This window comes from Mauremys reevesii, linkage group 10, assembly GCF_016161935.1.
Source record: "Mauremys reevesii isolate NIE-2019 linkage group 10, ASM1616193v1, whole genome shotgun sequence".
NCBI classification, from domain to species: domain Eukaryota; kingdom Metazoa; phylum Chordata; order Testudines; family Geoemydidae; genus Mauremys; species Mauremys reevesii.
In genome coordinates this window covers 11,875,935-11,901,433 of record NC_052632.1, presented here as the reverse complement: position 1 = coordinate 11,901,433, position 25,499 = coordinate 11,875,935, and the positions used below count along the sequence as shown (strand labels likewise).

The 25,499-nt window shown below is 35.6% G+C and overlaps 1 protein-coding gene and 1 long non-coding RNA gene across 15 annotated transcripts in view; both read left to right on the top strand.

Moving 5' to 3' along the window:
• The window catches only part of LOC120373412, a 40,486-nt gene extending 25,223 nt beyond the window's left edge, over positions 1-15,263 (top strand). For 6 of the 7 annotated variants that reach the window (XR_005585535.1, XR_005585533.1, XR_005585536.1 and 3 more), the window contains exons 2-5: positions 2,330-2,406; positions 3,211-3,304; positions 7,819-7,877; positions 14,858-15,263. This is a non-coding gene — a long non-coding RNA (uncharacterized LOC120373412). Of the gene's footprint in view, positions 1-464; positions 486-2,329; positions 2,407-3,210; positions 3,305-7,818; positions 7,878-14,857 lie in introns of those variants that run through there. The other variant, XR_005585534.1, reaches the window with a different exon arrangement.
• Positions 15,264-17,477: 2,214 nt separating this feature from the next.
• The window catches only part of CHD2 (chromodomain helicase DNA binding protein 2), an 83,491-nt gene continuing 75,469 nt past the window's right edge, over positions 17,478-25,499 (top strand). For 6 of the 8 annotated variants that reach the window (XM_039490680.1, XM_039490679.1, XM_039490678.1 and 3 more), the window contains exons 1-2: positions 17,498-18,314; positions 18,650-18,778. In XM_039490680.1, the coding sequence (XP_039346614.1) occupies positions 18,717-18,778 (62 nt within the window). In that variant the 5' untranslated portion in view covers positions 17,498-18,314; positions 18,650-18,716. Of the gene's footprint in view, positions 18,315-18,649; positions 18,779-25,499 lie in introns of those variants that run through there. The other 2 variants (XM_039490686.1, XM_039490683.1) reach the window with 2 other exon arrangements.

Sequence of the window (25,499 nt, the reverse complement as noted above, 5' to 3'; positions counted from 1 at the left end):
GCCCTGGCTCCCAGTCCCCACATGGAGTGGTGGTGGGGCTGTAGACCAGTCCCTGGGCCCCAGTGCAGCACTACTGGAGAGGGGGCGCACCCCAGTCCGTCTCCTGTGCACCATGGCAAGGGGGCATCTGCAGAGCAGTTACTAACTCCAATGCAACACTAAAGAGTAGTGGGGGCTAAACATAGTAAAGTCTACAGCCCCCAAGTCCTAAGCTCCTCAAATAGTTCTGTAAAGAGCATTTGTTGCCCCTTGCTGCTGAAAAGGGGATCGGTCTCCCTAGTTTGTAAGAACAAAGGCGCCATGTCTGTTTCTTAAAAATAAAACTTGTTTTTTTTTGTGGGGTGTTGGCTTTTAACTCCTTCCGCACCAGTGAGCGAAAGCAGGCAGCAGAAGACTGCTTCAGTACTTTACTGAAACGATAAATTAAAATGTTAATTTATCTAAAAAAATAGTTTGGATATAGAGCTTTAAAAAAAGTCTGAGATGTAAGTGCAATATAGTCTTTGGTTAAAATGGCATATAAACTTAGACATTTTCTAAAACAGCCTTGTTTATGCCAGCTCTGCCGTTGAAAGTTTAAAAAAAATTTACAGTTGTGAATTAGACTGTTCTGCAGGAGGAAAATTGGTTACTTAAAAATGAACAATATGTGATAGTAACTAATTGTAAATGACACTGAAAAATATTTAGTTACTAAAAAAAGCATTTGCTAAGGTGTCAAATTCTGTGGTATTTAATGTGTGCATTTTTCTGCTACCCAGGCTGCAGTTATTTGCATAGCATTTTGATCATTGTTCAACTGTGTTTTTATAATTTAGAACTTGTGAAAACTATTATTGAACACTCCTTTAAAAGGAAAAGTTTAAATGGAACATTTAGTGTTTGCTTCACATTGGCTCACATTTAATGATTACTCATATGTTTTAGGATAATGTTCAAATACCAAATCTGTAAAAAGTTACTGTAGAATATTACAAGGTAAATAAAGTAGCTGCTCTTGTATTAATTGGAGATGGTATGTAGCCATATTTGTTGCAATTTATCTAATGTTGAGTCATAGAAGATTTTAAAGTCTTTGTGCTCTTTTTCAAATACAATAGTTGAAAGGTAAATCTACAGTTTCATGATATCCCTTGTGTGAATTGGGTATTATGAGAATGAAAGCTGACTTTTTAGAAATTTTAATGTTTAAAAACATTGTGTTAATCTTGCACACAAATTTGTGTATCTTAATTTTAGATTTAAATTGTAATGGTTTTATAACTACAGTTACATCTCTGCAGCATTAAGCTATGACACAGTTTGCTGAAAAGAAAGTTCTAGGTGAATGCTGTATTTTTAGCACATTAACAAATGATTTTTAAAAAAAAAAAAAAAGCTTGAGTGCGTCGTTTCCTTCAAATGCAGTTTCAGCTTCAATAGTTATTTTGGTTTTGAAAACAAAATAGCCCTTATTTCCTAAATTGTTTTTTTACTTTAAAGGATTTGCATTCCATTTATATTAGCAGGTACTGAGAATTTAATTTACACATAGGAGTCCTCAATGTGTAGTAATATGTATGAATTTAAAATACTGACTTTTAATAGAATTACCTGTGAAGCTTTTACTAGGCTGGGGAAAATATTGGGGATGAATAACTGCCAACCAGTTAAGCTAAGCCTTTTGAGGAAAGGCAAACTTGGCAGTTCTTATAGTGTTAAAGAGCAATGTTTGGGGACTGATTAAAGGTCAAAGATGCTGCAAGTTTTAAAAACTGTACTCTAAAGGGAAAAGCTGATATCTCACTTAGAGAGATCAAATAACTTGTGGCTAAAAATTCACAGAAGATGATGACAGCCATTTTAACATCATAGTTTGCTGTTAGTGGGGATTTTATTTAACTTTGCATTGCTAAATATTTTAAGGGCTTTTGCATTTTATGGAGTAAAGGAAAGGATTGAGGGAAACTACAAAAAACACTACTTGCTTTTGCTTTATGAAATATATGCTGTTACAGTTTTGATTTCATCTTTATGGTTAATGGTCTGGCAATGGTAAAAATAAAAATAATGGGAGAGGGCAGGCAGTTTACCTCTTTTCATGCAAAAAATATGGACTGTGCATGTGATGTTTCATGATCCCGCCCCATCACCAGTGTCTCTCTTCAGATGTAAAAACACCAATATTTTTGTTGCCAGAGATTATAGTAATATATATGGCCAATGCTGTCTTGATTTAGTCTTAACTCAGTACTCTTAAACATTGGTGTTGTTTTTATATTTTTACAAGTAATCTTTTACAACCTTTTTAAAAGCAAAACAGTAACATTTGCATTTCTTTTCTTTAAAGATAGAACTCCATAAATGTTTACCTACTTGATGGCTGACTGGCGTCCAGGCGGATTGTAGAGACCGAATTTTTTTTAGGTAAGAATGGGTTGTTGTAAGTTTTACACAGCATCATTACCACTTTCAGTTACTTTCTTGTCCTTGGGGGTTTGTTTAATTGTCTACTGCTGTGTTTTACTAGGAAAGGTAAAAGTGACTTTTGTTTTGCAAGTCTTAATCTTAAATTGAATGGGGTACTCTACAAAATTACCTGGATTTTAAAGGGTATGTTTTAATGTATGTATAAGATGCAAAAATGCCCCATTTTAAAATTTCATATAAAGGGTTTGATAAGTATTGTCAAATTAATTTTGTTCTAATAGCTTAAAAGATGAATTCATCTATAACAATCTAGACTGAATTTTGGTGAAAAAGCTCGTCGCTTTACTTCAAAAACTTCCTATTTCATTTACCCTTTTTTCCTAAGTGAAAAAATGTACTGAATTTTGTAAATAATTTGTATTCTGCATCATAAAGTTAAATAAAAACAAGTTCACCTAGGCATATTGTAGATTTTAAACATGGCATCAAAAACTGAATAACCAACATACACGCTAATTACAAGAAGTGTCTCGGGGGCCTAGCTCTTTTTTGAAGAGCCTGAACATTTAAGGTTCTTTAAAGAATTTATTTACATTTATTATTTCTAATTTTGTACCAGGATATTACTCTTCGTGTGCTTGTTTTGTACTTTAGATGAGAACTTTAATACGCAATCACTAGAAAGTTGTGTTTAAAGAAAGATACTAATACATTTAGATAGTCCTATGGCGGAAGTGTAGGTGGAATCTCTTGGATAGCTTTTGATCTTTTAAACAAACTTCTTTGTTCCTTTTTTTAAAGGATTGTACCTGGGTACTGTTTCTTGGCTGCAGTGGCTGATCTATTAAACCTGGAATAAAAGGAAACGTTCAAAATTCTGTAGTGTTCATATCAGGTACGTAATATTAGTGATTCTGTTAATCTCTTAAAATTCACTTTTTCAGCAAATAAGCATTAAACTTACGCTGTGGCATGTTTAAGGCATTAAAGGGTACTTAGCACAGTAAATGAATGCTGTCTTGCTCAGGATTTGTATTCAAATTTTAGAGCATACTAAATATAATTCATAATATTCTTGACGTGACCTCTAAATACAATCTTTTCTCAAGATTATCAGACAGTCCATTCAGTAAAAGGAGATGGATCTGTTTGTACCATCTAAAATATATTGCATGGTAACATAAATTAAAAGTAAAGAATTTAGAAACTCAAGGCAGATATTTCTATGTTTCTCCATATGCAGCAGCACATAAGTGTATAAATAAAGTTTGAGTTAAACTTCAGGAATACATTGTTCCTGAATTCATTACTTCATGGTCATATTTCAAGTTTTTTCTGTTTGGGCTTTCATGCACTTCATTTGAAAAAATCCTTTTGGATGTTTTACTATCTAAAATCCTACTGCTATAAAAATGAGAAGCCAAAGCACTAGTAGTGTTAGATACCTTATTTTTTCTAGAACTTAAGTAGACTAATTTTCAACTACCTTTGAATTTGAGACATCTCTTTATCTTACATTTTTAGATGTAACTCGGCATTGTCGCTCTTACTTGGTGCTTGTATTAACAGATTTCTTCTTACAGGTTACCATATTAATCTACAAATTCAGGTCATTAAATCTTAAGATCATCTTGATGAAGAGATTCAAATTAACTGAGAATCCTAAAATGAATCTTAATGAATTGTGTGTGTTACAGTGTACCCCCAAAACTGTCTTACATAAAACTAAAAATGAGCAAAAATCAACACCATTCTCATAAGATCTCCCACTTGATAGAGTACAGAGACCTGTTCTAGCTTGGAGGTAAATTTTAGCCTGTTCCAGCTAATTGCTTTAACTATTCAGCTACAGATAGATAACTTTTCAAATGTCTCAGCTTGTAGCAGTTCATTTTACCCACATGAGAGTTCTTGCCAGTATGACACACAAATCAAACTAATCTATGTAGAGAAGCGGTCATATAGCTTACAATGTAGGCAGACTTCAAGAAAACAAAATTTTGAATGAGGATGCTGTGTAAAATTTAACATGTCAGTCATGTATTTGTATAATATGAAACTTGAGAATTAGAAGTCCTTATAAGAAATCATCTGGCATCTTTGAAAAGATGCATGTGACATCTGATGTGAATCTTCAGTCTACGGGAACAGAATGCTACGAAGTCCAGGCCTCTCAAATCTACTGATGAGAAAGCCAAAACAGGCTTGTAATTATAGTAGAACAGTACACTCAAATCCTGATGATAATTCTTACACTTAATCTGTGAAATTCATGATTTTTATTCCTTTGGTCAAGCCCATTTAAGATAAAAAATCTTCAGTCGCCGTTGACCTATTCATAAATACAAATATAAGTTAGACATCCTAGGTTGACCCAGTTTGGTTAACAGACACTTTTATAAGGGCATTTGGAAAAGAATCCTTTGATCTTTATGACCTTGAACTCGTCCTGTACCACCATGGTATTCTTTGTACTGAATATATTGTAAAAACTATGGTCTCTAATGTTCTCTAATCATTTTGACTGTTATTTAGATCCTCACTTCTTGTCCCTTTAATTCAAATCTTGCATATTTTGATCTTTATATTGGCAGCTGTTCTTTAAATACGTTGTATAGGCCTCAGTCATCTCAGTTCACACCTCTAGGAAATCAAGGAAAGATCTCACTTCCAGGCACCTGAGAGCGTATTAATGTGTCATAGAATCCATAAAAGTTTGTTTATGCTCTGGAATAATTTTAGTCCCCATTGCATGTAACCAGAAAACATGACATCTAAAAACAAATGTGCCTCACCTTGAGCAGAGTAAAGAGACCACGTTAGACATACAAGACTCTTTTAGAGCTTGGTAGCATGCCATCCCTTAGGGAGAGGAGCCATTCTCTATGAAGCAGAGCATTCTGTGTCTCTAGAGCTGCCAGTTGTGTAACTTGTAGAATGAGATGTTAGTGCAAAGGACATCCATAAGGCGGTCTGGAAATTTCAGATACTTTGATTTGGGAAAGGTGGCTTTTTTTTGTACTACACTGTTCTACAAAGTTACAGCCATTAGTCTAATTAAAAATCTTATTTTTATTCAGATATCAAGTAAGTTAAATTATAAATGGTAGATGCAAATGCTATTTGGCTTAAATTAATATTTACTAGTGACCAGTTTCCTAAGTGGGATACATGGCATAAAACGTAAGCATTTTAATGATGCATTTTAGTTAATTAGTGTTTTTCTATGATTATGAGTTAAATAGCTGTTTTGAATATATGAGTGTCAAATGATAACATTTAAAGTTGGAAATTGAAAGTATAATGGGCATGTAGTTGGACAGTTATGAAAACAATCACTAGTGAACATTCAAGAAATATGATTATTGCCATCCCACTGCTATTCTCTTTTTTTTGCTGGGAGCATTCTTTTTCAGTTCATCCAGTAGACACTTTTGACAACTGTCTGCTTACCAAATGTTAGCTTCCTCTTCCAAAATTGTACTGACTTTAAAAAACCATTCATGTTCTCAAATCTGCTTTCTTTGTAATTGAACTGTGGTATGTCTGTGTTTGACTGGGCCATTATAACCTGAGTAGAGCCAAATAACTTATCGCCCAGTTGAATCGTCATGAAAATAACAAGATGTTTAAACTAGAACAGAAATGATCTCTGAACCTAGATAATGTGATACACTATTAGAAGTGTCTGAGATTGGACTTTCAAGTTCAACCTTTCACCATAGCCTTGTTTGGTTACCTTTTATGAAGTCTCTAGTGCTAGATGTTTTCTTTGAAGAGGGAAGTGATAGGTGTAAACACTCAATTGGACAAACAAACTTATCTTTATGTGTTATATAACACTTATAAAATTTGAGGTTGCTTTGCAGAGGAACCTCTGTCGGCTGATTGAACGAGAAATTAAAACCACTGAATAAAACAAATACTGTTGAATGCTATATACTGTTGGATCTGATAGCAGCTGTTGAATCACATTTTAATACACATTTTAGTACTATAAACTCCTTATATATCATACCTAGGTAAACTGTCAGTTGCATACTGGTTACCACTCAAGTTTGATGGATACCCAGATGTGTGGAAAGAAACCAGGCTTTATGAACAAAATTATAATTACATTGTTGGAAGTAGTTAATTTGAAACGTGTTTAAAATGGAAATCTGATGTGGGAAGGGGAAATATTAAATAAAGGGAGTAACTTGAAGGAAAAAGGATGAAGTAAAATATCAGAATCTAGAAATATATACATTAAATATTAAAACTATTGAGAGAATTTATTATGAATACATTCATATTAAAGGTTGCATTTATCTTAAAAATAGATTTTGAAGGTTATGGGAGAAACTTTGTTGGCCAACTGCTGTTAGCAAGAGAATTTTTGACTCATTTGATATAATTTAGATTAAGGCCAGCATTAGCAAGAATTAGGTGATTTAGGAGCCTAAATCCTGTTAGCTTTCAATGAGTCGTATGTGCCTTAGTCTCTCAAATATTTTTGAAAAATTTATTCTTAATTTTTAAATTAAATTAGTTCTTTGTCATCGGGGAGCTCTAGGATTCAGACAACATCTGTATCAATTATTGGCTCAGCTGAGAAGTGTAACTTATTTAAAATTTTCTGTAATTGTAATCACAAAGAGCTTTTGGTATTAGTTTGCTTTCTGGGGGCTTTATAGTTGTTGTGGGTGGAGCCATTTACTTCCTTGTCTCTATTAGAAATGTACTGATATTTTAAATACTTATTGATATGGACTGTCAGTAGGCTCTTACTGACATAATTAGTTCTGAAGCTGACCAGATGTCAAAAACTGGACAATAAGTATAGAGTTTTGCTATGCTGTTGTAGCTGCCTTACAAGGAAAATTGGCTGCATGGCAAAATTTGGTTAATACATGTACTATATTTAACTGCAATATCAGTTCTTTGGTAATTAGCAAACTATTTAGAAAGTAGAAGAAGTAGGCTGAAAGCATAAGGGCATTTCACAAAAGAATCCATTTCAGATTCCACTGGTGCCTGGTTAGTCTTCCCATTTATTTGGTTTCCAAAAGTGCTAGACATAGTGTCTTTTCAAATCACACCTGTGATGTGTCACTGGAGGTTAATGTATCCAGGGTGTGGAGGGTAGTTCTAAATTGTGGAAGAGTTTCCATAAGATCTTTGCCATCCCAGGTTGCCTAGCAGTATGTTGAGGTGCAGATTGTGATTAGGGCATGTCCTTTGACAAGTGCTGTATGCTTTTTGGTTGTTTTTTATGGGTACGTACTCCCCCCAACCACATGGAATTGTGGTGGCAGCTTTGCGCTAGGCTGAAGATGGCATTTTCTGGTGTTTATATAAAAATTAGTGAATTTAAGTTTTGATTTATTGATTTCCGATACGTTTTTTAATGTATGTTTTCCCCTACAGATGTGAGGAATGTGGTGATCTCAGGATGCACAAAATAGCTGATGTTGATTGAAGCACTGGTAAGTTATTTTTCTTAATATACTTGCATGTGATTTAAAATATATGATTTATAGCTATAATGTTTAATTTGCTGAAAAATTTTTGATTGAAAATGTCCTTAAACTTGATTGACTTGAAGCATATTTTAAATAAACCTTTTTTTTATTTAAAAGTACCGGAATCCTAAACTCTTCTGATTTTGGTGACGTTATGAAATGCACCTTTTAGATACTAATTTCAATCAATTTTAAATTTTTCGTATAATGCTGTGGCAGTCTTCCATTTTTGTGACTTGACTTCTTGATGAGAACAAAGGTTAAAACATTAAATCAAATTTGTATTTGTACAGACTACAATACATCAAATATGTTACCTTGTACAAATAGTACAGTACTCCATCAATATTATGTCTCTATTTGTGGTATAAAATAGAAAATCACATAACAGAATTAATGTCTTAAGCATCCTATTATTAATACCATTAGCCACGCTTTGTCCTTGTGCGCGCCTATCAACAGCAACAAGGGTCCTTAAGCAGACTAATTAGTAACTCTCTTCAGGGAGTTTTCTAAGACTCAGAGCTCTTTTCCCCTCTTCTTATTCCAAAGATCTGTAAATTCACAAAGGATGCTATGAGTTTAGGGTATGACCTGCCACATTGAGCAAGTAGTTTATAGGGTCTCATTTAGGAATAGTCCTCCGTTCAGTCAAAATGCAAAGTTGTCAGGTTTGAGTAGGAAAGAAGACTTGATTATATCTAGTGCCACCATTTGGGATGAAAATGGGAATACAACTTGCTTGTTGAATTATATTTTGCTAAAAAGAATGTACCTGGGACTACTTTGTGTGATCTTTAAAACAGGTACTGAGAGTCAAGTTTCTTTTATCTGCCCAAATTTAAGTCCTCTTGTTGACTCAGTATCTATGCATAACATTATCTTTGCCCTAATTTTCAATGCATTTTGTGTTTATCTAGAATTTAAGCTTGCATTTAATACTTTTTCATTTGTGAAGATAATCTTCCAAATGTGAAAAGTTAACTCATTCAGTGGTGTTTTCCTTAGTCTGCAGACAGCCTGAACCAGTAGCTCCAAGGTGTGACATGCTTCCATCATCATATTAGGATAACTCTGAAACCTGAGGATAATGACTGTTTCATTGTGCCTCACATTAGTAGAGACATCCAGCTAATGTTGTTCTCTGTTCAGACTGCCTTCCATGCCTCCGCAGGTGCCAAAAACCCAACTGTCCCCTCCCTGGCTGCCAAAGCATCTAGCTTCCTACTGATAACTAATTCAAAAGTCCTGCCTTGTCTAGACAAACCCCTGGAGTGTATTGTAAACAGAAAATTGGTGGAGGAGGAGGTATAAGACTTTGTTTCTACCCCCAATTATTTATAATTAAAATAATTGGGGGTAGAATCATACTCTTCTGGCTCCTTCTCATTCATTAAAAGCCTTAGTTCTTAATTTAAATTAAGCTATTTAGAATCTCCAAACTGCCACACTAGAGTACTGCGGCATACCAGGACCTTGCTGCCAAATTTAGGTGCCACTAGTATTGTGTATGGTGTCTTGCTTTTTTAATTCACTGACTACATATCATTCCCCTTTTTGGTTCCCTTAAATCCTGCCCACTCTACCTGTCTTCTCTTTTTTTGTGCTGCTTTTTTTTAATGCTTCCTACATATGGAACAATATCTCTTACTGTGTTCCAAGTAATCTTCACTCTTCTAAACCCACTTTTGCCATGCTATCCACCAGAAACCATTGTTATCTTCCTCCTCAGCCTTCTTGCCCTGTCTCAACTTCTGTTAAAAGTATGGGAACCTGTATAATTTCTTGGTATGTCATGGAAAAGAGGGGTGAAAGTTAAGGTTAACAGTTAAATTTCACCCCAACTTTCCCTATACCCTTTCTTTGTCTTCATTTTCTTTCTCTAATTTGGATTATAAACTCATTGTAGTAGGGTTATGTTTCTCCAGCAGCAGCTGAAGACATCCCAGTTATCCTGTACATTGGAAAGTTATTCACTTCCTTATGGTGCTTTGTAATCTCTAGGAGAGATAGACAGAAGTCCTGAACTTAATTTGAGGAAGAATGATCTTTAAAATGTTCTCCTTTAAAATGTGTTTGTAAATTAAGTTTAAATTTAGGACTAGTGATCTGGATTTGAAAGTTTTCTTGAATAAGAAATAAAAGCATTTGAGTTCATCATAAAGCTTATTTTTGGAGTTGGTGTACTCTACATGGTGTTTTGAAATTTTATGTGGGCTGTTACCTTTAATCCAGCCCAACAACTCTTTAAGGTGCTGTGCTGTTTGTTTGCAAATTTTGTCCTCAGCTTGATTTCAAAGGTACCTTTCAGAAGTTACTTAACCTCAAAACAGTCTAGATCTCTAAGATGTGACCAAAGATTCTTGGACCCTTAACTTCAGGTACAATATAAATCCTTGAGAGTTGGAAGAAAACTTCCCTGAGCTAAGAATGCCTTGTCCTATTTAAAGTTGCATCATGAACATCAGTGTCATATATCAGAACCCAACAGTTCCAAATGTGTAAAGTTACGATTGGCTCATTGTCTAGTTTAATAGTCTTTCATTCCTGAGACAGCCTTTTAAAAAAACAAAACAAAACAAAAAAAATTCCTATCCTTACCTAGGCAAAACTCATATTGATGTCAGTGGAAGTAAACTAGTTTTTTCCCTTGGAAACCACCTGTAGTGATTACCCCTCCATGTTTTTTAACTGGATAAAACTACAGTGAGCCTTCTGAGATCAATGAAGGACCTTCTTGTATTTTGTTCTCCATGAAGATCTACCTTCTTGTATGGGTGAGAATTTCACCTATTTCCCCATCCTACAATGAAAGAGTGGCACTAATATACAAGTCCATTATAGCTCTGTCTCTGAGAGGAAGACTTGCTTTGGTAAATCTGTGGCAAAGTAAAAGCCTCAAGTTCTAAACTTAGGAACTTGTTCCTGCCCATTTACCTCGACTGGGATTTCCCTCTTAAATAGCTTTCCTTTGTTGTGAAGTTTAACTTTTAAAAAATTCTAATATATGGAAAAGTCTTAAGCATGAAAAGCTTGACAGTCTTTCTAGTTTCCCTTCTTTGTTTGAAATCTTATCACTTTGTTGGTATTTTATCTATACATGCTATTGATATAAGTATATTTTATGCTTGCATGTTTGGACTTCCCTACTGTACTTTAGGTAACTGGGTTTTTGACAAACATAAAAGGTAAAACTGAACACTTATTTTTGACTACGAAAGATTGAAATTTTATTTGTTGCAATGGACTCCTCCAAAAAATCATCTTTCTAAATTAGAGCAAAAAGTTAATATGTATTATGAGAGTGTGAAGAGAAGATAAATTTAGAAATTCTAAAATTTCAAATCTGTTTGGTGCTTGAATATTTACCCAGGTATTGCAGTGGACTATTAATAAAGATTGGCCTTTCTATATTTTGACAAAGTGAAGAAAACCTACTAAGCATTGTATAAATGGCTTTGATAGCCTAAATCTTGTTTAATTAGAAATAAAAATACAATAGCCAGTAGGTAAGAGAACTTCTTGAGCAATAGAGTGATGGCTAATGCTATGACTCTACAGAAGGATGTAAAGAGAACATAAGCTTCGTGTACTTAAAAAAAAGAATCTTAGTCATAGATGATCAGTGTGACTGTTTATAAACAAACAAAGCCACTGTAGAAGTCTTACTGGAGGAGGAATCTAACTTGGGAAGAAGTGTTAAAATGTTTACTAGATGTACCCTAAAAACATAACACAAAGTTGTAGCTGTGTAGTTTGAAGAATTGGGTCCAAATTATTTTAAATTATTTACTGAATTCTATTAATACTTTCCTCTTATTGTAACTCCTTTCATTGCAGGATCTTATTACAGAAATAGTAACTTTAGATAAGTGTATGCATCTGAAAGTGGTGGTGGTACTTTCAGGATGAGAGATTCGGATTACCACTATGTCCTTTGTTTGCAAACTCATTGGTACAACCAAATATGGCTGAACCAAGCAGAGATACCTTAGGGCTGATGTCTTTTCATAGGATATCAGGGTTGGAAGGGACCTCAGGAGGTCATCTAGTCCAACCTCCTGCTCAAAGCAGTACCAATCCCCAACTAAATCATCCCAGCCAGGGCTTTGTCAAACCTGACTTTAAAAACTTCTAAGGAAGGAGATTCCACCACCTCCCTAAGTAACCCATTCCAGTGCTTCACCACCCTCCTAGTGAAAAAGTTTTTCCTAATACCCAACCTAAACCTCCCCCGCTGCAACTTGAGACCATTACTCCTTGTTCTGTCATCTACTACCACTGAGAACAGTCTAGATCCATCCTCTTTGGAACCCCCTTTCAGGTAGTTGAAAGCAGCTATCAAATTCCCCCCATTCTTCTCTTCTGCAGACTAAATAATCCCAGTTTCCTCAGCCTCTCCTCATAAGTCATGTGCTCCAGCCCCCTAATCATTTTTGTTGCCCTCTGCTGGACTCTTTCCAATTTTTCCACATCCTTGTAGTGTGGGGCCCAAAATTGGACACACTACTCCAGATGAGGCCTCACCAATGCCGAATAGAGGGAAATTATCACGTCTCTTGATCTGCTGGTAATGCTCCTGCTTATATAGCCCAAAATACCGTTAGCCTTCTTTTATCGAGTCACTTATATTTGCTTTGCACTCAGTGGAATGACCCAACAAAAGTAGGTTTTCATGGGTTGTACTGCAAAAACAACAACAAGTACTATGGTTATCAGATCAACACTTGGCTTCTCTTATTTCTTACAACAGAAGCAGTAACCATAAGAAGAAACAAGAAACTTGGTGAATTTCATTATGTATTGGGTATCCACTTCACTCACCCCAACGTTCCCAAATATTTGACACTGGCAAGAATTGTATCAGTGTTATTCTCAGGGTATTAGAGAGAGAATGTGGGTTTTATTGGACCGGAAGATGGTCCAATAAAGGATATTGTCTCACTGAACAGATTTGACAGTGTGGTTATGTCATATTTTGGTGCCTTAATCAGATTTCATTAGTTCCTAAAAATATTTTGAAACATGGATTAATCTCCAAGTGCCTAAATTGGTTTAAATCTAAATTAGTATGTACAATATATGATACATAATAAATTTGTAGTAAGTTTTTCAGTTTAGAGAATATTAGTTAATAGCTACCCCCCACTAAAGTAGAAATACCACTTGAATTTAAAAAACAAAACAAATCAATAGGTATGTGAGGTTGAAGATGGGAAGACCCTGTGATTTGAATATTCTGCCTATCCTCAACTTGTTACCTATATGATGCAACAACTACAAGTTGAATCTAAATAGCTGCTCCTGTATTCCACTTACATGGAATAGAGGTACATAATGTATTTGAAATGGGAGGAAAAATCAGTTCATCCATATAGGAATACTGGGATATGAAACATGGTAAATGGCAAATCGTTAACCCGGAACAGATTTCTGTAAGGACTTCATAGTTAGATTTTACATAGTTTGACAGGATATTTTGAAGTGAGAATAGTGGCACTTGAATGATGAGGCAAAACACTCAATTCTACTGTCCTTTTTTTTTTTTTTTTTTAAATTAATTTTTGCAGCCCTTCTTACCTGGAAAGATTATGCCTGGAGGTATTTTTTTTAAGAGGGACCATATAGTGGTAGAATTGGCTGTAAAATTAAACTGTGTTAAGTTAAAAAGCTACATTCAAAAGAATAAATCGAAAGAAGGAAATAAAAGGTCACAAATGTAAAGTTAGAATGCAAATTCACTATTGAGGAAACAATTATTGAAAACCATTTCTTGTGCAGTTCAGAGGGTTTTGCCTACAGTGAGCACTTCGTTGATGGCTTGTAGGCTTTTTGAGGTTTTTTTTGTTCTGCCATTTAGTTGTTTCCTGTACTTAAGGTTTATGTTTATATGGGTGCAAATAGCAGTTTTAAAAAGTACCTTAGTTTTTGTCTTTGGACCACATTTGGTTTGTGTTTCAGTAGCAATGATGTAATTTAAAGTCAAGAGGCAAGATAACTTGATCTGTTGGGCCAAATGCCCCACTTCTAATGGCAGTCATAATAATGCTTCATCTGGACACTTCTGACTTTGTCACTGATCTGGTGCCTTAAGCCCTGTTGCTGCTTTATGAAGAGCAAACTTTGAGTACATGGCTGGAGGAAGCATGGTTGGAGAGCGACATTAAGCTGGTTGTGTTGAAAGCAATGAGACAAAGCAGTGTAGTTTGCATAATTTTCTGTCTGATTTTGACACATTTGCTCATACAGTAGCTACTGAAATGACCACTCCGTCTGTTTTCTGATATTTGGTCACTTTAAAATGACCATCACCATAGGTGTTTCTCTTTCTAAAGACTAGAAGACTAGAGCCAAGATGGCACTTTAGCAATTTCTATTGACTTCAGTCAACACCTTCATATAGTAACCTCGCTTTCATACCTTTGGCATTATTGTGTTTGATTACTTGTGTGTTTTAAGCAGAGAGAGGGACATTGTTGAAAATTTCATATAATAGCAAAAAATTAAGGTTAGTTTCAACTTGATTTGAGACTTTGGCAAGAAGTACTTGTGTTTTACATTAATTTTAGTAGATAGGTCAATCCAGTAAAGTTTGTCACCAGAGATAAAATCCCTCTGTATTTAATTTAATAGTTCCTTATGCAAAATTTTAGTACTGAGTTCATTATGTTCAAAAGGTTTCTTGAACTCTTACTTTCCCCTATAGTATTTATTTGTATTTTTGAAAACTGTTACATGTCATGCTGCCGGATGTGCTCATGTTAGTTGATGAAAAAGCAGGTGTTCTGGCATGTATAATTTATATTGAATCAAATTCATGAAGCCTTAGTTCTAAAATTCGTGTTTAAAATGCCTTCAAGGTACATAGTTGAATGTTGTCTGTTTAGTTTAAGGATAAATTATCTATATTCCAACAGCATTTTTCTTTTAATTTTTTTATAAAGAGTCAAGTCAGATGAAGAGTGTCAAATGGAGTCTACGAATGGGAAACCAAGATGGCAGTTCCACTGTTGATTGAGAGGTTGAGGAAATGGACTAATGAATGAGTGCTGTGATATATCCATCCAAGACAGGGACACTTTAACATGGACTTCAGTGTTACTAAACCAGAGAAGATTTGGGTTTGTGATCATCCTACCAAAATGGACTTGAATTTCTAAAGGGTGTTGTACAAGTGTACAGAAAATGGATCTGTTTTTGAGGGATGGGTGGCAAAATGTTATACTCCAAGAAATGTATATTTAACAGGGGAATTATGTTGATATCAGGTATATTACTACCTATTTGGGCAAAATGTATTGTTATGCTATTTTTAAGTGACTTTTTTAATAAATGTTTTTTTACAATTTATTCTTGGTTTGTCTTTTTCCTGGCTGAAAAATACTTAGAATGTATTGATGTTTAGGTGCATTAAATTTCTTTGATCATTGGACTCTGAAAATGAGAAATATTTTTAAAGCTGGTAAATACTGAGGGCTTTGTAAGCTTTATGAAATACTTCATTTGAAATATGGCTATATTTGGTTCAAAGACTCCTCAGTTTGTCTCAGTGTCCAATATTTTATTTTTAGTTATCCATGGAGTTAAAATGTTCAATTTTTTTATTTTGTTCAGTACTTGGTCAGTTGTCAAAGTCCTTTTGTTAAACTTTCTGAAGCTATCATAGGATGGTACAAATTTCAAATATATTGACAAACTAGGCAACAAAATGCATGGTCATTGGCTTGCAGTGAAGGGTCATCCTGAACTATCTTTGTTTTTGTTTGTGTGGAGAGGTGTGTATACAAAATCTTTATAGTGAACTTCAAATGAGATGCCTGAACAACTTCTTTGCTAAATTTCATGTGCTTTGTGTTGGAAACTTCTGTTACATTTGGGATTGATTAAAAAAAGAAAAAAAAGTACACCATTCTAAAAATTTTTACTTCAGTGGAGTTGAGTACCTTGGCTTAATGAGTGTTTAAACCAATCTATTTAAAATGGATTAGAACTAGTCTGTACAAGTGTCCAATACAGTTCATGGCCATTCTGTATGCTGTGAGTTTATTGTTGATTTAATAATTCCTTACAAATAAGTGTTAAGTGGAGTTATTTGATCTTTCTTTTTACTAGATTAAAAACACCAAAGTTAACCTATGTGAAGTAGTATTTTTAAAAGTCAGTTATTGTTCAAAAATCACTTTGTCACTTACATGAAATGTATGTTATTGGTCAACCGTTGGCTAAAGAGAAACAATTTTATACTTAAATTTCATCTTGAGCAGGTAGCCCAACTTTTCTCCTCACATTTGAATACCAGGACAGGCTTGGTGTTAATTGAGATAATCTGGACAAAACGGATCTCCAAATGACACACATTGTAGATTTAGCATGAGCTATGTTCAGCTGTCATTCATTGAGATAAATTGTTGGAAATCTTCATTCTTAACATATGATAATAGCTGTTCATAACTGTTTAATCTTGCAGTGTTGAATGTACACACTTAACTAGCCAGTCTTGTTTCTGCCATTTATTATATGGTGCGGTTGAGTATTAGACTGCCTAAAAAAGACTGAGTATTCAAACTAATAGATTTTCTTTGTACTGTTAAAGTTCAGTTTGGAATTAGTGCTCTTTTTAGATTGTAATTTATTTTTTTAATTTGTGCTGCGTATGCAGAGGGTCACTAGCTTTCTTTATTTATATAATCACTCACCAGTCAATATTGCACTATTTTGGTATAGCACATCAAATTTACACAGCCCTCATTTTACTGCATTGAAGAGACAGGGTGGATTGACTGAGGGCAAGAATGGGAAGGATATGGGGGAATTGAAAGAAAATAACTTGGGTTTTACTGGTAGAACTTGCTATTGGCCATTGGTTGGGATAGTGTACTATTTTTGATGCACTTAGTATAAAGCCCAAATCAAAACATTACCAAAAAATCAGAACACTGATGCCTGATTCCAGTATCTTGTAAAACGGATAATAAATGTGTGAAAAGCTTAGGTGACGCTTCTAGTTGGTTATCACTTTTGCTTGTTGGGGGAGGAGTGGTGGGCATAAAGGCATCTCTTGTGCTTAGATCCCTTCCAATTCCTCAATGAGTGGTGTTTTCTCTAACAGGACATAATATCTGAGATTTTTCTTGGCTTGTAATAAATAACTAATTCTGGACCTTGAATTCTACATTACTGTAAAAAGTCCACTTTAGGATGTTAAGATCTATTATAAACACTAATGGGTTAAGAAATGGGCAATACTCAACCTGGGTGCTATATTTTTTTGCAATAGTCTCTTTAGTTAATGAATTAAAATAACATAGCTATGTTATTTTTGCTCTTCTCAAGAACCACTAGGGAGGCGCTGTTGAGTTGAAAGGGTTACTGTCAAACTGCTTTCTTTAGAGTGTAGTGACTTTCCATTTTTCAATCTTAAATTATAGGTATTGAGTGACAAGGGAAGGGATTATTGATTGAAGATAGATTTTTTTTTGATTGAACTTTTTTTAAAAATTGCTACCCCTTGGGTGGGGTTGACTTCCAAGGGGGGTTGTTGCTCAAATCTGGCTATTAGTCCCTCTTCCATTCTTTAAAAATGGCTTGTTACAGCACCACTTCCTGTCCAGGGAGGAAGTAATTTTAGCCCATGGACTGAAATATTTAGCAAATCTTTAAAACAAAAGAAACAAATTACATTTCTTTCTGGCTTGAAAAGGGTGTCTGAGCCAGATGGGGTTAAGGTGCCCCCTCAGATGGGGTGGTTTGAAGAAGCCAAGGATGTGGGGGGGTGGCAGGCACCCTTTAGGTGGAGGCTATCTCTTTTTTTTGGTAGAAATGAAGGGGTGGGTCTATGGTACATCACCTGAGTTGTGGGGTAAATGTAGAGAGTGTCAATCAAAGGCAGAGCTCAGAGCTGGGAAGGAGCTCTAGATGGCGGCTGTGCCTTAGAGAGAGCGCGCTGAGCTCCGTGCCTTCCCAACACTTTACGCAACTTTCCCTAACTTTTGGGCAGCCTCAGGGGGCCCCCAGAGCCCCTTTCCTGTTCTAGGCACGAATCGGGGGCTAATTGAGCCTTTTTCGGGCAGAAAAGCAGCTTTTGGAGGCTCTCTTTTCGTGCCTTGCTGGAAAGAAGAAGCCGTGGAGAGAGCCCAGGTCGTTGTTTTTCCAGCTTAGAAGCCATGGCGTACCTCCATTTTTGTGCGCTCTCCTAATGAGCTTTTCCCCCGGACCTTTTTTGTACTAATTATCGCTGCTTTTGCTTTCACGGCAGTATATTTTTGGGGGTTAGAATCTATTTATTTTTTTTATTATCTAAAATATATAGTTATCGTTTTACCTCCAAATATTTTGCATCTGATGTTTTTCCACTACCCGAAACTAATATCGGCTTGGTCCTGGCGGTGGTGCATGGATCAGGTAGGTGGGCAAATAATATTAATTTTCAGATTTCTGCCGTTTTTGAGTACTTTGACTTTTCGACCGATTTGAGCTGTATTGGGAATGACGCAATAAAATACAGAGATTTTTGCTTCCTCTGTTACTTTGGGAAAGTTTGCAGGATGCTGCTCTGGGCTGTTTCTCTTCCAATTTTTTCTTTTTAAAATGAATATTATTGTTTTAAGTGTCCGTTTTCCTGTGCTGATCAGTGTTGTGTATTGTTATAACTATCATTGCAGCGTCAGGACTTTGTTCTTGATAACGAAAGCTACTGAAACAAACTGGGACCTTACCTTTCTTTCAACTTTTGACAGTAAATACCTGGGCACAGGACATCAAAGCAAACACAGATATCCCCCTTTAATATTTAAGAATTAAAAGATGATGAGAAATGAGGACAAAAGCCAAGGAGAGGAGGGTTCAGTACACAGCAATGCATCGAGGTATGATCTATCAACTTTATTTTATTTTTTGAAAACCTCTGAATACAGTGTTTACCTTGACAGCTTTGGTTTACTATCCATACTTAAGACAAAACATTTAACTGATTTTGATTCCTTTTTTAAGGAATGACCTTGAGATTGTTAATATGCCACACCCTAATTTTTTTTGCTAGCAATTTCTGAAAGTTGTGTTGTGACTTAAGGGCCCATGTCAGAGTCAAAAGGTAATGTACCTTTATTCAAGGGAGCCCCTTTCTCTGTTATGCTTTTTCAGTTTCTGAATTTCAGTTTTTAGGTTTTTTGTTCTGTGAAAAACGACCTTGTCGGTTTAGCCATTGCTGCATTGCACCATTTTACATACAAGGCAAATTTTTCTTTGAAGAATCTCAGAAGTCTAAACTTTAATTGAGGGCCATACAGAAGCCTAGTAGTAGTAAATTATAGTAAATAGACACTAGAGAAACTTACCTGAATGAAAAAAAGTTCATTTTAAAATATAAATTAAAAAATGCCTGTTTGATTGATGCTCCTTACTTTATATTTTATTTGGGCTTACAGAACTTTGATACTGTTTTTAGCTATTTTAGGATATTTTGATACAATTTAACCAAACTTTCCCCTGGTGGTGATAGTATTTCATGTTTATAAAATCTAAACTAGGATTGTTAATGGGAACCTTGGTGTCCTTTCATTGCTTGTTTTGTATATTTTTTCTCAGAATGTGTTTACTTTTATGTCAAGTAATGATATTCTTTTCAGATACTTTATAAATTTAACTTTGATTTGAGGAAGAGTACAGAATGCTGAAAATACTGCTAACATTTGATAGACTTACAACAACATTAAGTCCTTTGTTTTGTTCTTCATTTAGCTTCTAACATTGTATCTTAAACAATATGTTGGCTTAATCTAACATTGAAGTCTAAAAACTTTGCATTGCTCTTCAGTGGTTTGTCAATACATTACATTTTGCCTATTTATGTTAACTTTTATTAAATCAAGACCTGTTCATTTTTCCTTGAGTATCTTTTAAGTAATTGTCAATAAAACGAATTCTAAAACTCTTTGGTATCAATATGTGCACTATGTAAGTTTATCAAATGTATGAATAAGATTCTTGTTCCAGTAATATTTAACCTATTCTTGAACATTATATGAACTTGAAATATTGTGGTAGAAACACATTCATGACCACATTATTTTGTTAGAACCTTTTAAAACTTAATTTTGCATGCTAATCAGGAATGTTTTTAAATTGCAATGTAATAAAAGGTGTTAAAATGGAAATAGGTAAGTTTATTTGATTTAAAATGGGTATTGTTAAATTGGTTTAAAAAAAAAAACACCGAATCATACACACAGTATATACAAGGACTTGTATTTTTTTAAAATGTTTGACATATTTTCAACCTTAATTATAAGGTTGTAATTATGTTTAAGTGCAGCTGCAAAAATCCTGACTTTGTCAAGAAAAGTTGGTTTGCTTTTTAATCTAAATGTCACTGAAAAATGTGGACCATCAGTAGTAAGAGCAACAGCAATCAGAATAAATACATTTTAGGAGTATAGGAACATTATGCCAAATAAAATGAAGTCCAATAACTGGGTATAATGGGTGAATAATTGGGATCACACAGACACACAACCCTTGATTTTTTTTTCTGTCCCAAGGGTATAATATTTGCATAGCATCACATGTGTAATTTTGCTCTTTTGTAGCAAAGATCATGTGTCTAGCATCATTGATTGAGCCATGTGTTTCACCTGTTGTATTAAATAAAAAAGTAAAACACAACATTTTTCTCCCCTTTTTCCCATACTTCACCAGAATAAACTTACTGCTGGTAATATCTACTCACCTGGAGTGTGGGAGCAATTGAACAGAGCATATTTATAAATGAGCCTTATTTTCTGAGCTGAGTCAGCTGAATGTCTAAAATACTTTGCTTTCTAAGGTTGACTTTAAGATACGGGGGAAATGATTTCTAGGAAGTAAAGCCTTCAGCTTGTTTTACTGCAACCCTGAAACACATTGATGTCTGCACAGATCATGTTTCTCTGACTTGACTCCCCTCTCACAATTTTGTTGGACTAGCTTAGAAGCATTAGGTAATGTGTGAAGTCATATTACACAATCATGCCTTGATTGGAGGCTACAGTAATGAAAATGGATGGGTAAGGTGGATATGAATGACTGGTGTCACTGATCTGCAAAATACAGATGGGAAACAATGTGTATGTTTGGTAGAGAGTCCATTAGTATAATGACTAGGGAAGATGACTGGAATTGAGATTCCTGAATTTCCAGCCCTAGGAAAGAAGAAAAAAAAAAACCTTATCTGAACAAATAAACTCCTCTGAGAGTTGACTTGAAACAGAAATTATTCCTGAGGGGAAATGATGTTAGTTTAACTCTTACAAAAAGTTTAGTGGAGTCTGCACATATGTAGGCCTTTCTTGGGACCTTTTGGATGAATAGAAGGGGGGAGGGATAGCTCAGTGGTTTGAGCATTGGCCTTCTAAACCCAGGGTTGTGAGTTCAGCCCTTGAGGGAGACATGTAGGGATCTGGGGCAAAAATCTGCCTAGGGATTGGCCCTGCTTTGAGCAGGGGGTTGGACTAGATGACCTCCTGAGGTCCCTTCCAACCCTGATATTCTATGATTCTATGAAACATCTCATCCTGTATTTCAGTATACAGACAGTAACCCAATTGTCAAGCTTTCCAAGTTAACTGTTAAACTCACGCAATTTAACTTGCTTCACCCAGGATGAAAGCTGAGATGTTGTCAATAACTCAAAATTTCAAACAATGGAACAAAATGTTGGCAGTAACGTTTCTTTAAAAAAAAATTCTTGCATCTTCTGCCTTTTGTAATGCATTTTTTAAAAAAAGCCAGATGTGAAGAGGAGCAGTTGCACAATAAATTTTGACTGCAACATTAGCTTCACAAATACTGGTATCTGAAATACAAATTAAGATAAAATACATCTAGGAATTGCCAATCCTGTACAACAGTAGTATAAATAACATAAGATAAGGACACACCATATAGATCCAACTTCTGCTTAAATCCCTTGGAATTTCTTCATTGCAGTTACCTTATAGCCCTAACCATAATGAAATGGACATGGCTTGTATTTTTATTACATAAGAGATGCAGAAGCAGTACAAACAGTTGTATTTTCTTCCAACTTGCACTTTGTGTTTATAAAATACAATTTGGAAATATTAGTTCTGTGTGAATGGATTTAGACCTGTTTTCCATTGAGAACTTTGAAGTTTTAGGTCTGTAATCTGTTGTCCTCTTGGCAAACGGCTTTTGTAGAACTGAACTGCAGAATGCAGCAGACTTTGTAGAACAGAACACATTCAGTTTGTGGCAGCCATTTTATGAAGAAGTAGTTTCATATAAAAGAGGATTTTATCTGGGGAAAATAAAGAAGTGAAACAGAAATGAACACCTCTATCTGGTTTCATCAGCAATTAGTATTTCTTGTCTTGTTAATGCTCAAAAGGAAACTAGCCACTCTTGGAAAGAAGGAAAAGTGATTAAACGCTTGGCATTTTGGTGCAGGTCCAGTTCAGTCACAAAATGGCTGTTCCTTTGTGCCGCATAGCTGACAGACATACTGCATTGCACTGTGTGTACTCTGAAAACAGCAGGAAGTTGCTGGTGGGGAGTTCAAAGGCCATCTTGTTTTTGCTGTGGAATCTGATTGGCTGTTAGCTCACTTGGTAACAGGACAGTCAACACTCGGGCGCCTCTGTGGAAGCAGAGCTCTGCCTTCTAGTGATGTCAGCATAAGCTTGCTTTTCAGAACCTCCCCCACGCTTGGCAAGAGAGCGATTGCCTGCTCAGCCAGCAGGGAAAACAGCGTTTGCATGCACAGCATTCATTCCAGTGTGAGAGAGAGAGTGCATGCAGTAGATCTACAATGAATTTTCTCACATCCTCTTTAAGGACAATTCTAGTAGGTTTTTTTCCTTGATTCTTTTTTTTTTTTTTTTAACTTGGGATACCCTTTAACCATTTAGTGTTCCTTGAACAGCTGGACATTTTTTATAACTCTACAAATCTTAAATGGATGAAGCCCCATTTCCCCACTTGCCCCATAAGTGTGCAAATGCTTTTAGCCAGGTCACATTTTACTCTTTTTAAGAAAAACATAGGACAAGCAATGCTGGACATGTTTAACAAAATACATTTTGAACATGTTCTGGCTACAAATTCCTTCTTTTTGGTTCTCCAGTTTACAATCTAATTGGTTGTTACTGTGAGTGCTTTTTGTTCCAATCCTGCAGTAGCACTTACAGAATTTGGTTCTCCATGGCTCTGCAGAGTTTTTTTGTTTTTTAAACTTTTTAATCTTCTGCTCACTTCTAATCTGAAGGGTTTTTTAAAAAAACAAAACCAAGCAATCCATGTTGTATTATGATGTAATCTACATGAAATACAAAGCGATGGTTCATTTTTATTTTAAGGAAGTAACTTATCTCATTACAAATACATGATTCAGATTTTAAACTACTGTATTTTCTTTTTTGAGCTTTGCTAGAACTGCAAAGAATATATAGAATTCTTGTAAACTAACTGCAAGAAGTTAGAAATAGTTTTAAATTTATGAACTTTAACACTCAAAACTTAATTCAGACTTCTTTGAAATAATCAAACACTGTATTCTCTAACTCTATTAGCCTGAGTATTTTATGTAACAGAAATGGAAGACAAGAATAAATAGATCAACTGTGTGATTTCATAATCCTACAGAAACTGTCTTCATTTATCACAGCCAACTAAGGGCTCATTTACACTAGAAAATTAGATCAACCCAGCTGCCTTGCTCAGGGATATGAAAAACTCACATCCCTGAGCAATATTTTAAGATGATCTAAGTCCCCTTGTAGATAGTGCTAGGTTGGTGGAAGAATCTACCTTTCAGGGAGGTGGAATACCTGTGCCACCAGGATAACCCCTCCCATTGGCATAGGTAATATTATATAATTTTAACATTAGCTTTAATAATTTTTTAATTTATCTACACTGAAACGCTATATTTGCATACTTGCAGCACTGAAGGTGTTCTGCTGTAGAGTTTCAAGTGTAGACAAAGCCCTAAGCATGTTGCCCCATATTTTCTCTCATCCATACATAACACCTCTCGCCTGAGTTTAGCGGTGCTTTCAACACAGGCTAGCTTTCACAGCTGGCGATATAGCTTTAGAGCCTGGGTTCTGCCTTTACTTGTCATCCTGCCCATTGTGCAGTGAGGTCTAAATCAGTCAAGTGCTGATAGTTCTCCCATGCCAAAGGCCCTGCCTTTCTGCAGTTCCCCCTTCTGCTCAGGACAGATAAGGTCAGAGAGAGGCATATCTTGGGTGTGGCCCCAGAAGTCTTAGAAGCACACAGGGGAAGTGCAGCACCAGGTGAGAACACCGACTCATTTCAGTGCTCCTGAGCTAGGCTGACCCAATGCCCAGAGCCAGACTAACTGCACTGAAGACATACACTCTTTTGCATCCACTACACTTTAAATGCACTGGCATGATGTTGAGTTGATGGGGCGAGGGGGGGGGAATAGTGGCAAAGTGTCAATTAACAAGGGTATGTCTACACTTAAACTGCTCTAGCAGTGCAGCTGCACCACTGTAGTGCTTCAGTGTAGATGCAGAAGGGATTCTACCATTGGTGTAGCTTATCTACCTCCCTGAGAAGTGGTACCTAGGCTGATGGAAGAATTCATCCATTGATCTAGCACTGTCTGTGTGTATCAAAAGTGGATTTTTCACACCCCTGAGAGAGGTAGCCAATGGAAGTGCCCAGTGTAGACCAGCCCTTAGAAAGTGAATCATCAATCCCCATAGCAATGTCATTCCAACCCCTCCCCCCACTTCCTTCAGTGCCTCACCTCTATTCTATAGCGGCCACTTGAAGAAATGACAGGATACCTATTTATTTAGCCTTCTGCCTCTGAGATAGTAAGTGTGAAGTGTTTTGCTAAGTATTGGGTACTTTACAGCAGTGATTTTGAACAGTTCATTGCTTGCTATTCCCCAATCCTGCCCCACCCAGAACCAATTCTCTATGTGACAGTGGAAAGATTCTGCCAACTGTTTACTGCTCTAAAATATTTGTGAAGCTGTTAAGTGTTTAGGCTTCCTTCCGTTTCTTTTTCTTCATTTTTAGGCATAGAAATATCAACATAATTCCTTCTATTTTAATATATTGTAAAAACTAATAGTGGAGTTTGTAGGAACAGTTGGATGCTTTTTGTTCTGTGAGGGAGTCCCACCTCTTAACTGTGAATCTGCCACCTTTTCAGATCTCCTTTCATCATTACTGTATTTGGAGAGGGATGGCTGTCGCATGATGTCTGCAGGGGATGCACCAAATAGATTATTGTCCTAACTTCTCCAGCCAAAACTGCCTTTAAAGATCACTTGTGATAGAATCGTACAGCAGACCCCCCAGTATCTGTGGTAAACCCATATCTTCTGGGTTTTGCACTGGACACACAAATGTAACTGGCTGAAGTTTTAAACAATCAAGGGGGAAAGCCTAAATCCAAATTTTACTAATTCTTTTAGGGCCTGTTTCTTTAATATAAGACTTGTCAGGGTTTCATGCACAATATAAAAAAAAGCCTCTTTCTAGCACATACTAAAATCAATTAGCCATTTTGAGTGAAACACCGATTGCTGTGCATATTTCCCCTAAAGC